Consider the following 13,166-nt stretch of genomic DNA (forward strand, 5'->3'; position numbering starts at 1 on the left):
TGGCCATTGTAGCACCATAATTAACTGTGGGGGAAATTAACACGACATTGCACCTTTCTTGGGTAATGCAGGTTTTAGCAAATAAACAAATGATGTCTGCAGTCCCTTGGTTCTGTCTATTTTGGGTGTCTTTGATGGGAAGGAAGTATTCTTTCTATCTGCTAAATGAATCTTGCCTGTCCTAGCTGAGACCAAACACTTTCTCTGTACCCCTCCAGGAATGTTCCTCTTGAATATTAATCTTGATACAATTACATGTGGAAATTGCTTCTGGCATCAACTATCTGGTCATGAGGCATGTTGTCTCCTGTGGTAGAGATGCATGCTTCAGAGGTCTGGTGCTTTTTTAATGTTGTATGTAAAGGGAAAGAGAAAACTTACATGTTTCTTCATAGTAGATAATAGCATTGAATGCTCACTCGCTTCTGCTTTAAAAATAACTCATTCCCTATTTTAATGCAAGACAGTACTTTCTAAAGCTATTGGTACAGATCACCATCTTCATACTTGTTTCAGATTGTTCCAGCTACCACTTACAATGATCTCTTATTAATTTATATTTCTCAGGGCTGTGTCCTACTTTTCCCAATATGCATTCAAGACACATTAGGCCAGAAGGTTTGAAACTAATTAGCAAATTGTCCCATGGAGGTTTAGAAACTTCTTTGTTAAGTTATACACATGTTCCAGCTGCTTCCAAGCATTCGCATGTTAGGAATAGTAACTTGGGGAGCTGAAGAAAAGGCGACTCACTCTTTGGAGTATAATAAAGTGTTTGCAGAATGGGAAAAAATCTGGTAACTAAACAGCTGATACCACTACTGGTTACTGTTGTATGCTATATCACAAGCTTTCATCATTCTAAAAAGATATGGGATTGTCTTTTTGATGTTCTTTAAAGCAGGGATGGATAATGTCTGCCCCTCCAGAAGTTACTGGACTGTAACTTAGATATTCTCTATCCCTCACCATTAGCTATGCTGGCTAGGGCTGATGCAAATTGCAGTCCAACAACATCTGAAGACCATGTATTTCCCATCCCCACTAAAGCCTAAAATTTGGCCCTAGGTTTATTGTTACCTGTTTGAATTAGATTATGATTCATCCCAGTTTTATCTCCTTTAATATGTGTTATAGATTAGAAGCATCTACTTAAACTAACCACAGTTTCCAATGACATTGGAATTTAAGGAACTGTGGTTTCTTTAAACTATGGCTAATGAGAACAAGCCAAAATCTGGAAACAGTGTTTGATCCTTGGTTGTTTTCACTAACCATACTTTAAACAAATCACAGTTAAGATATCACAGAACTGTGGTTTGTTTAAAATCAGAACTGAAAGCTTTCAATCTCCTTGTAGTGTGTAAGTCTGAGGTCTAATCTACACCAAGCAGGATATTGTACTACGAAAGTTGTATATAAAAGGCAGGAGCCATACCAAGCAGGATGTTGCACTATGAAAGCAGTATATGGTGTGTGTCGATGGGCCCCAACAGTTGTCAGTGCACTTCAATACTGCTATAACGCAGTAGTTTGGCTCCTGCCTTTTATATACTGCTTTCATACCACTCTCATAGTGCAATATCCTGCTTGGTGTTGATTAGGGTGGCCATATGAAAAGGAGGACAGGGCTCCTGTATCTTTAACAGTTGCATAGAAAAGGGAATTTCAGCAGGTGTCATTTGTATATATGGGGAACCTGGTGAAACTCCCTCTTCATCACAACAGTTAAAGGTGCAGGAGCTATACTAGAGTGACCAGATTTAAAAGAGGGCAGGGCACCTGCAGCTGTAACTGTTGTGATGAAGAGGGGATTTCACCAGGTTCCCCATATATACAAATGACACCTGCTGAAATTCCCTTTTCCATACAACTGTTAAAGATACAGGAGCCCTGTCCTCCTTTTCATATGGTCACCCTAGTGTTGATTAAGCCTGAGACTCACTGTGAGCTCATATAGTAGGAAACCATGTTTTATATTGGGGTTTATTTAAAGTCTTATCCTATCCCATCCTATGAATGGGACTCATCCTTATCCTGAGGATGATAGGGCAGGACTTCATAAAACAGCTGCTTTAATCCTCAGCTTCCAAATACTAGCCCAAGTGGAACAGTTTTAACTGTCTTTGGAAAATGACCATTCCCTTGAGAATTGCAGATGAAAACTACAACAGTTGAAAGCAAGAGAAGTCTCCAAACACACAATAAGCATGTGCATAGACATAGCAAAGAGCAAAGATGTATTTCAATTCACCTGGTTTTTAAATTGGAATTGCAAAAGGGAACACACACATCCCAATTAGGTTACTAAAATTTCTAGATGTGTTTCTTTAGTTTAACCTCACAACAGTCATAGGAGCTAAGCTATTGATTCCAATTTGCAGATTGAAATTGGCTGAAAGTGATTTTGTCAACAGTTGCTCAGTGAATTTAGACATGAGCGTATTAGAGCCTAGTAGGGGATCTGCTTGAGGACTGATGCAGCTTGCTGTAGCTTGTGAGCATCAGGCCCATTCAATTATAGTCTGATGTTCTGAAATCATCCATAGTGGAGTTGTCAGCACGAACTGGAGACTATGCAGGCTGGCTTTGATGTGCACAATATTTAAACCTACAAAATGAATAATGCTCTTTTAAAAAATACATTTCTTCAATGAGGCATAAGCTGATATCAGAATGATTTGAATTATTAACTTGCATTCTGAGACTGAATTCCAGTTTAAAAATGGTTACAGCACCATCTTGTGACAGATCACTGATACAACATGGAATAAAACCTTGTTTCTATTTAGATTCTTTTTGTCTTGTCTGTCACATAATTTACTATGCTTCATTATAAGTGATTTTAGGAAGCAAGAATTGGAGAAATGGCTAAAAAGATAAACTTTAAAAAGAAAAATTGAGTTGCTATAACAGGGTTGGAAACCAAAAATTTCAAATCAAAAACCAAATGAATTTTTTAAAACCCTGTGGTTCCTGCTTCTATTTTGAGCCAAAACCCAAAAATATTTAATGTTATATAACTACATTTGATTCCACAGATGCAAACTACATTTGTCAGGATGGGAAGCTGTGAAAGAAAGCATTTGTACTGTGTTGGTGTTCTGAAAGTTCTTAGCAAGGCCCTTTCTACACCTAAGGGTTATCCCAGGAAAATGGAGGGAAAATGGACTGCTCTCAGGATCCCCTGTGTGTCATTTGGATGCACAGGGATGATCCAGGGACGACCCTGGGGGTAAAGGCAGGTGTAGAAACGTCCCAAGTCTCAGGCATCACCAGATCCTCCCTTCATATCTATGATCATGCAGGACAGAAAGTGTGTTAGCTTTTTAAAGACAAAAAAAACCAAACTGAAAACATACCTGATATTCTAGCCTTCCCAATATTATGCCCTCAAGAAGTTTTGGGCTTCAGCTCCCATCAACCCTATTCAGCATAGTTAATGGCCAGAAATTCTGAGAGTTGTAGCCAAAATCATCTGGAGGGCATCAGGTTGGGGAAGACTATGCTAGCTGTTATCTGAAAGCCCATTTTTAATAGTTTGCACAAACAGGCTGTAAAACATGTCCCTGACAGTAATTTAGTATTTGCTAAAATTATTGTTAGTCATACAAGAACATAGATATGACTGCTAATCCATTGTGTCTGACTCCCTATCTTTTTAATGCAAGACTTTACTGGCGTGTTGGGCCATTTTTTTAAACCTCCTTGAGTTTATGGGATATGTCAGAACTTACATGTGAAGTTCTGCTTTTAGGTAGGTAAAAACCAGATGCACAACTACAGGATGAGCGATACCCAGCTTGACGGCAGCAGATGTGAAATGGATTTTAGTCAGAAAAGGGAGAAGCAGGGATGTTTGGTTTTCCAAAATTCTCTGAACTTCACTTCAAAGCTCTGTTTAGCTCACCTCCCATTTTTGTCTGTGACATGTTTTTCAGTTTGTTTGAACAGGAAAAGTGCATTTCTATGCCCATTTTTCATGAATGTGCATTTCCCCCATTGACTAAAATGCATTTCAAAATGCATATTTTTCAAACTATACATTTTTAATGTGTTCACAAATTTGGAAATGTGTGAATATTTTTCAGAAAATTCACCCTTGTTCGCATCCAGGGTTGCAAACAGCACAAGTTCAAATGATTTGCAAACGAAGTTCTCGTACAACTTTAGTTTCTGGTCTACTAAAACTAAAGTCAGCAGTCTGATGAGCTGACTAAAAGGCTCATGCAGTTCTAGTCTGAATGAGCAAACTGGATCATGAGAAGTAACGGTACCACTGCATTCTGCTTTGGTTAGACCTCCCCAGAAAACCTACTGTGCCAGTTTACTCTATTAGTGTTGTACTAGGGGTTGCTTGGGCAATTGCACAAGCACAGTTACCCAACTGGATACTACCAAATGTATTTTGTTGACAGTGTCACAGCAGTGCAAAGTATCTACTCATTATTGGGTGCAAATAAAAATTCCAGTTTTTGTTGATATGGCCAACAATCATGCTCTTTTAATAAATGTTGAAGGAACTTATTCTAGGACAACAATACAAATGCAGTACTTTAAGCCCAATGGCACACTACAGTCTTGCCCATTGAACACTGCAGTAAGCATTTATTTTATTTTGAGATTTCGATAGTATGGGAACTTTTATCTACTCAACTCTGGATATATCAGTTAAATAATCTTCAGGCCATGATGAAACTAATGTTGGATATTGGCTTGCTGTTCAGAACTAGACATAAAGGTAACCTATGGTGTGCGTCGTTTAACTGGCTTGTTTGAATGCCTGAACTAGACTAACTAGGATTTGTTTGGAGCCAGGAAAAAAAATCTGAAACCACGGTTTGTAGTTGATTTGTATATATTTCACTTCATTCTAACTAAGGTTTGTCAGTAGGCCCAAACACAGTATCTTGAGTTTAATTTTAGTTCGCTGGGTCATCCGCTGGCTACAGTAACTTAAGGGAAGAGCGGTTCGTAAATCAAACTGCTCACATGGCTAAAAGATTACTGCAGACACTTTTTACAGATTCTCGCAGGTACTTCCTCATTCTGCCTGGCAACAGACTCCTTTGCCCACCTTGATGAACTCTCACTTCCCAGATACAGCTGCCTAGCTCCACAGCAGCCCTGTCAGAAAAAGTTTTGAAGGGACCACAGGTGCTTAAGGATGGATATATGTTAAAAGCACGGTCTTGCTCTTAACAACTGATACCAACAGTTCAACAAACACATGTGTACAGCAGGTGTCATTTGTATGCATGTAGCAGCTGGTGAAATTCCCTCTTCATCACAACAGTTAAAGCTGCAGCAGCCCTGCCCTCTTTTGTATGCAGTCAGCAATAAAAGAGATGAAGCAATCAAATGCAAAACTAAAATGTTGTTCCCCGCCTCGATCCAGACGGAGAGGCGGGTAAGAAATAAATATATTAATTATTAATATTAAAAAGTTAAAACTATAGCAAAGGAAACAGGAATCTGTAAAAACAGCACGTAAAATTAAACTAAAACAGTGCAACTTGATTCCTAAAAAGCATGGGTGAATAAAACACTATTCACACAGCACCTAAAATATCAAAGAATAGGTATCAGATGAATACTCATGGAAAGTTGGAGTGCTACTATCAAGAACACCTGCTCTCTAGTTGCCACCTGTGTAACATCCTACAGCTTGGGGCATTTGGGGATGGTGAGGGCGGTGGTGACAGGGTCCTGGTGATCATCTCATGCATATGGGATCAAGTATTTTTTTTCCCAGTGAATAATAAAATACACATATCCACTCATTTCCATTGAAAACATTCCTATTTCACTTCTTAATAATGTTGAAGTTGTTTCCATAATACCTAAAATAAAAAGAATCCTCCATCTTGGGGCCATATAAAATCTACAGGGCTGCTATTGTAGGATGCCCCACTACAGATGCATTTCTTTTTCACATACTGAATTGGTGGGTCCACTTGTTAAATATTCAAGGGACACTTAAGCTAATTTTATTCTGGTTAATTTATCACCAGTGCACTTTGAATGAAGCGTGAAGGCTCCAGATAATGTGCTACTAGGACGAAAGCACTCCTAAAAATGACTTAAGGGCTGCTTTACAGGCATTTTAATACAGAGTCATGAAAATGTTCTCAAAACCTGGGAGAAAGGTGGTTCTTGCTGTAATGGCGTTTTCATCTTGGGAGTTTTTATGTATTCTTAACTTTGTTAAAGCTAAAACTTTAGTTGCTTACATCTTCTTAACTTCTGTCAGATTCCCCTACTGTAAACGAAGGAAAGCATTATCGGGCTTACTTCTAAATAGATATGTAGAGGATCGCGCTGTTAGTCATTTACTGAGGGCCGCTTTCAAGTTTGCCAGAAATGTCGGCATTTTCTGACGTTCTTGCTAAAATCTGAAAAATGGCCAGTAAATGTCAGCATTCCTGGAGTTTCATATACTAACCATCATGTTTAGTATGTGCCTTATATTAAACATGGTGAATGTATTGCATGAGATGCTGAGATAGGATATAATATATACGGTATTCACTACATTTAATATAAGATAAACACTAAGCATGCTAAAACTCGCGAGCAGCGCCTGCCCCCCACATCCGGACGATGAAGCGATCCACGCGCTTCTGAGTCAGAAAAAGCCTTAGGGAGGCTCCCATACTCTGCACTTTACGGGAGTTTCCAACCTCACAGCTTTTGCGTGCGACTCCTGCCGCCATTACGGCGGTGCCCTCGGCGAGCCACCCTGCCACTTCCGGGGGGCGGTGCTACTCAGGACAGTACGGAAGATGGCCGGGTGCTGATTCCTTCCGGAGGCGCCGCTATACCCGCTATTACGGGCCGCTCTCCTCCGGCGGGGTTGGGCCGCCTGTCTGCTTGCGAGATGGCGGCCGAGATTCACTCGCGGCCTCAGAGCAGCCGCCCGGTCCTGCTGAGCAAGATCGAGGGGCACCAGGACGCCGTCACCGCCGCCCTCATCATCCCCAAGGAGGACGGCATCATCACCGCCAGCGAGGACAGGTGGGAGGACCGGGCGGAGGGCGTGGGGGAGACCCAGCGGGGCTGCCGGCGGTCGGACCCCCGACCCCTTTCCCTGCAGGGGAGAGGAAGAGGCGAAGGCGGGAGCAACCTGAGGGTGCAAGAGAAGCTCCCCCCCCCCCACGCCTCGCTTCTTTCCCTAAAATTCTCAGGCACCCACGACGCAGCTCTGACCGTAAATACGAATAACTCTGCAAGCTTCTAAGGTCCCACAAGTCTCTGGGTTGGGGTTTCATTTCGGGGAGGGGGCTTGCTCTGCAACACTCTCTCTCTCTCTGCAGAGGGGATAAAGCAGGAAGCGTGTGGCCCTCCAGGCGTGGTTGGACTGCAACTCCCATCATCCCTCGCCGTGGGCAATGCTGGCTGGGGCTGATGGGAGTTGCAGTCGAAGCACATCTGGAGGGCCTCACGTCCTCTACCCCTGGGATAAAGAGAAAACTGAGAATGGCGGGGGGGGGGGAGGAAGATAGCGAGCGACACACCCCCTTCTTGTTTATCTTCGACAGACTGTATCATAACACTGTGAAGGAGGGAGGCCGGCGGTGATTGCTTTTTTCCTAAGCAGCATAAATGCACGAAGAGCCACAAAACGACACCCCGTTTCCCTGCCCCTCTACCGCCCCCCCCCCCGAAGGGTAGCCATGTTAGGCTATTACAGCAAGCACTAAAATTAAGAGGGGCATGTCTTGTGATTCCTTAAAATCGGGCAGATTTATTTGGGCATAAGCTTTGGTAGCTTACAACGCTTGCACACAACGCTTGCTCTGTCAGATGTATGTTGTGTTATTCTTAGCCAGGGGATGCATGTAGGGATTCTCACATGGGTGTTGGGGAAGTTGTAAACATGGGGCCCCAGTAGCCATGAAATGCAAGGAGGGGCACAGTTTGGGATGTTTTGAGGCCTGCCTATGCTACAGAGGGGGCCCTTTCCCCAAGACATGCACACACCTGCTACAAGAGAAGATTTTCCTTTTGTTCCCTACTTTCACTGACCATGGGGAGGGAGAGTCTCAGACCTCTTCCCTTTTTCTGCCTTATTGAATCCTGAGCAGAAATGAGTGAGGAGATGTTGCCTGTCTTTGTCGGGCACTGACAGGTTTTCATCACCACCATCTCCAGCCCTGTTCAGACGAGGGGGTGCTGAAGGATATCACTGTTCAGTGAGGAGAAAGAACTCTGCATGTGCATAAAGGTGTTACTTTCTCTGTTGCTGCATTACACCTTCCAGAGGTGAGGTATCCTCTTGAAAACAGGCTTTGTGATGAAGCCCTGCTGAGCCCAGGCTCAAGTTACGCCCAAAGAAAGCTACTTTTTCACATTCTTGCCCACCGAAAATCATACTAGCCATAGGTAGGTACAGTAAAAGAAGCACGTTCTCACCACCACCACCCTCACCGCAGGATTGTCTGATGAGAAGGAAATGAAAATTCAGTGGACACTAGTTAGGATAGATTGGTAGTCCCATATGGGGATAGGGAAAGAAAGCAAATCAGTTTGCTTATTCTATTTGTGGACCTTCAGTGTAAGAAGGACATTTCCTCTTCTCCCCACCAGACAAAGCTGAGTTCTGTGTAGTTTGAATGCTTGCATGATCTTATCTGATGATATATGCTGCTTTACCAAGTCTATATTTCTGGGTTATCCAGGGGCAAGCTGTATAGGCTCCTCTTTCTCTCCATCCCCTCCCCATGGTGTAGTGATTAGAGTGTGGGCTCACTCAGTTCCCACTCAGCCATGAAGCTCACAGGTTGACTTTGGGGCAGTCATGGACTCTCAGCCTAACCTACCTCACAGGGTTGTTGTGAGAATAAAATAGAGAGGAGGGGGGCTATGTATGAATGTATTTATTTAAAACATTTGTATCCCGCCTTATATCATTAAGATCGCAGGGTGGCGTACAGATAAACATGTACAATATAAAACAATAAATATGCACAGCTAAAAACAAATTAAACCATGTAAGCTGTCTTGGGTTCCTTGCCAGAGGAAAAAAGGTGGGATATAAATGCAACAATAAATGAACATTTCATATCATCTGTGTGGAAGCACCTCTTGTCCTTTGTGTGTATAGGAAAGAGAGATGTGCCTAATGCAGGTAGGGATACCAGTTACAGGCTATCTTATCCATTCAGCCTTGGATGCAGATGTAATAGTCTAATGTCCAGACTCTCTTTCTGTGGCTCTGGATAGATGCTTTTATACTAAATGGATGGCATATACCCTTTTCATGGGGTGAACACGCTTTACTTTGGAGCTTATTCCTTCTTCTGGAGAGTATTGATGAGGTTTCTTGGACACCAGTCACCTTGGTCGTCCTTTTTTATCTTGGGATGTTGGTGGCTGGAGCTAGAGAAGTGATTGGGGAAGCCACAGAATCTCCTGTTTGTATGGGAGTACCTTTTTCCTGCTGCTCATCCCTCTCAAAGTTTAGAGGCAAACTACACATTTCTTTCTTTCCTCTTTAATAATTGGAGGAGGTCTGGTTTTTATTGGGAGCCCTCTGTAGGAAGTGGAGGCTGTGATTTTACTATCCTCTCCGCCCTGGCCATCTGTGGCTACAGGGCATGAGAAAAAGCCTCTCATGGCACCAGTGGGACTTCCCCCCACCCCAGCCCCATAGCCCTGCAGGGAGTAGGTTTTATGTAAAATAAGCTAGCAGCTATGTCTTCTAGCATGTAGTTTGACCCTTACAAGTTTTTAGTATCCAGCAAAAATGCCCTTTGACACTGGTTTAGGATGGACACAATTGGCCATTTTAAAAAAAACTTTTTGTGGCCCATTACTCCCCGTGCAGAGTGCTTTGACCTGGCATAGCCTATGAATTTGGCCCATCCATGCTTGTTTGACTACTACTTATATAGTATCAAGTGATATGCATGGCCAAGTTCCAGCTGCAAAGTGCTTACTATCTTTTGCATTATCAGCTTTGCTTTTGAATACTAAATTACTCTAATGATGTACTTTGAACACAACCTTCTTCTTAGGTTCAATATCGTCAACTACTAAGGAGCTCATAGTATTGCTCTGCAGATTGCCTTTGTCTTTATTATGGTGGACTAGAATATGCATTTTTTTAAGCAGATGGCATACAAAAGAGTGTAGAAAATCTGCCTCTCGAAGCTGTGCTTAAATAATTGGATAATCATCCATTTCATCATACCAAAGGGTTAATAGTCATTAGTTCTCAAGAGCCTTCAGGGATTACAGCATCTGTTGCACTGGATTATGTTTAAGCCAAAAAAAGAATGCGTGTTTCCTCAAAGTGGATGAGCTATTGTCTTAAATTTTGGCTCAGGGATTGGAGAGCAGACGTCTTTGATTCCTGGTTTTTATTCCAAGCAGTGCTTGAATTGCAGGGAAGGGAAACTGCTCTTGCAACTCACATGGGTGGTTGTGTGCAGTAGCCTGCTGCCTAACGTCAAGCAGTGTAATATTTCTTAAGTGCCTTTGCCAAACATGCCACCTTCTGTGTCTACTGAGAAATAAGGCAGTGGCTAAATGTGAGCAATCAGCTGGCAAATCCTCAATTCAAATCTCATCTCAACTTACCTTATGTGTCTATTCACTGTGGAGCTGTTCGCATGACACCATAGCCCACTGTGGGTTACTTAACCCATGTTGAGGCTGCAGGGTGCTTATGGCTGCTACTTTGAATATTCAACCCCCAGTCAGAGATTGGTGTGTCATGCAAACCCGAAAAGTGTGGGTTATGGCATAACCCATAATCTGTTATATGAGGATTGTTTAACCCACGCTCACTGGGTTTGCACAGAAACTCTGGAGCAGGGGATTGGATATGTATCCAGGCGCCTGCAGGCACCACTGCTTTTCAAAAGATAAATAATGCATGTTGAAGCATGGTATGTTGTCTGATACCAGTCTATGTGTATCTGTTTGCAACATAGAGATTATTATAGTGCAGTTTTTGCTGTCAGATGCTTGAAACTTTTTTTTAGAGCTGCTCTAGCTCATTGTGAACTTGTGCTCATTGAACAACAATGCATAAAGTACCATGCACCAGATGATCTTGATTTCTCTTTAAAAGGTGTGATGAAGCAAGGTGGGGGTGGATGAGTTGTTTTCTCCCTTTCCACCAGAACTATAAAAATACAATGTGTGCTATCCAAGCATGGAGAATTACTTGTCAAAATATTTTGCTGCTAGAACTGTTCATCTCTATTTGCTTCGCCTTTTCCTACCTAAAAATCTCTCAGTGTGCCTCTTCCTGCTGAACGTTCCTCTGTCTTTCTGCATTCATCCTTGCTGGTCATGAGAATGGAAAGTTAAAAGTTTTGCAACTTAAAATAATTATTCAAAATCAAATACTTAGGCTTATTTACCAGCCCTGTGAACTTCATAACGGAGTGGTGATTTGAACATATTTCAAATCACTATAGTTGCTGAACCGTGATCGATCTCTGGATTTAACTTTTGGTTGCAGTGTATGATAATACTGCACTGACAGCAGTTCCTGGTTTCTGGTTCAGCTTTTGAGTGAAGATCTCAAGGGGGGTGTATTTGAGACCAGAAGTCAATCTTTAAATCTCTGGCTACTGGGGAGAGTTTTGCTGAATTAGGCCTATCTAGAAAGATCCACCTGATCAATCTGTTGAAAAGCTAGTTGTTTGGCCGAGCCCATTAACAGAATGCTGGATACTCATTGGTTCAGTTCAGACAACAAGTTATTCAATGCAGTGTGAAAACTCCACTCAGCGGTTGAGTTTTTAAGGGGTACTCCCCACACAACATGTTCTAACTCCACCATTGTGTGACTGTGGGCTACTGTGGAGTTGAATAAAATCCACTGAGATCTTTGATTGACAGTTCCTCCACCTGCTCTCCTCCCCTGGTCCTCCTGATGGTATCCCATCAGCTATTGCTGCAAAAAAAAAAAAAAAAAAAAAACAATCCCGGCAGCTCTCCTAGAGCGGCACTCGCTCCTTTCACCACCGTTGCCAGGGAACTCTATAGCCAGTGGTAAAAGTTAACTCAATGCAATAGAAAACTCCACGGAGCTCTCCACACAACACACAACACAACGGTTGTGCAGGGACTCTCCTCTGCACAGTGTGGATATTCTGCATGGAGTGTTTTCCAAAAAAATCTCCATTGTGGGCTGGAGTTTTCCCTCCAGACAACACGTTTCTTAATGGTGGTGTAAAAACTCCACCATGGAATTCTAAAACTACCGATGAGAAATGAGCAATTTACTGTTTAGATCAGCCTTCCCCAGCCTGGTGCCCTTCAGATGTGTTGGACTACAACCCCTAGCAGCATTGCTCAGCACCAGTTTGGGGAAGGCAGATTTAGATCATGCCAGAAATAGATAGCTGTGATCCTGTTGTTCATTAAAAGTCAGTTGAATGTCATAGGAACAGTTTTCTAAGTTTCATGATAGTATGGAATTTCTCCTAAGCATTACTTGAGCGCTTTTCTTTTCCTAATATTCACAGGACAATTCGAGTATGGCTGAAGAGAGACAGTGGCCAGTACTGGCCCAGCATTTACCACACCATGTCATGTAAGTAAGCACAAGTGCTGCTTTGCTGATGTCATCTGTTGAGTGTGAGTCTTATATGAATCTAGACAGTGATTTTCTTCCCAGCAGCAACAGATTCCCAATATATGTATATCTAGAAAAGACATTTGTACAGTCTGAATGCCTTTTCTAAATCCTTGTACAGAAATTATGAGTGGATTAGATCTCTCTCATGTACCCAGTAAGACTATATATACATTGGGCATGGGTAATGAGCGGCCTTCCATTAGTTTTGGTCTACAACTCCCATAATCCCTCACCCTGGCTAGGGGGCTGATAGGAGTTGTAAGCCAAAACATCAGGAGGGCCACCCGTTGCCCATGAAGCCTCTTTTGCCTGTACTTAACTTGAGTATGCATCAGTTCACTGCTGTGTTACCTAATGCAGAAAACAGGATATGGGATGTTATGCAGGCTGCACCAGCTTCTTGTGCCGTCAGTGATTAGACAGATCCAAGTTAATCAAAGAAAGGGCAGTACAAGTGTCTCTTATCGTGCCTACGCTACATGTTGATGCACAAACATACTAATTTGGTATAAACATTTCTCTTATTTCTTTTCCTTGAGGACAGAGTTGATGGGGCTTTGAAGAT

The 13,166-nt window shown here is 42.4% G+C and overlaps 1 protein-coding gene across 1 annotated transcript in view; it reads left to right on the plus strand.

Moving 5' to 3' along the window:
* Window positions 1-6,856: 6,856 nt before the first annotated feature.
* Window positions 6,857-13,166, plus strand: part of WDFY1 (WD repeat and FYVE domain containing 1) — a 35,882-nt gene continuing 29,572 nt past the window's right edge. Inside the window, exons 1-2 of the mRNA XM_063132224.1 lie at window positions 6,857-7,017; window positions 12,489-12,556. Of these exons, the coding sequence (XP_062988294.1) occupies window positions 6,881-7,017; window positions 12,489-12,556 (205 nt within the window). The 5' untranslated portion in view covers window positions 6,857-6,880. The remainder of the gene's footprint in view (window positions 7,018-12,488; window positions 12,557-13,166) is intronic.

This window comes from Elgaria multicarinata, chromosome 8 (genome assembly GCF_023053635.1).
Source record: "Elgaria multicarinata webbii isolate HBS135686 ecotype San Diego chromosome 8, rElgMul1.1.pri, whole genome shotgun sequence".
NCBI lineage: Eukaryota > Metazoa > Chordata > Lepidosauria > Squamata > Anguidae > Elgaria > Elgaria multicarinata.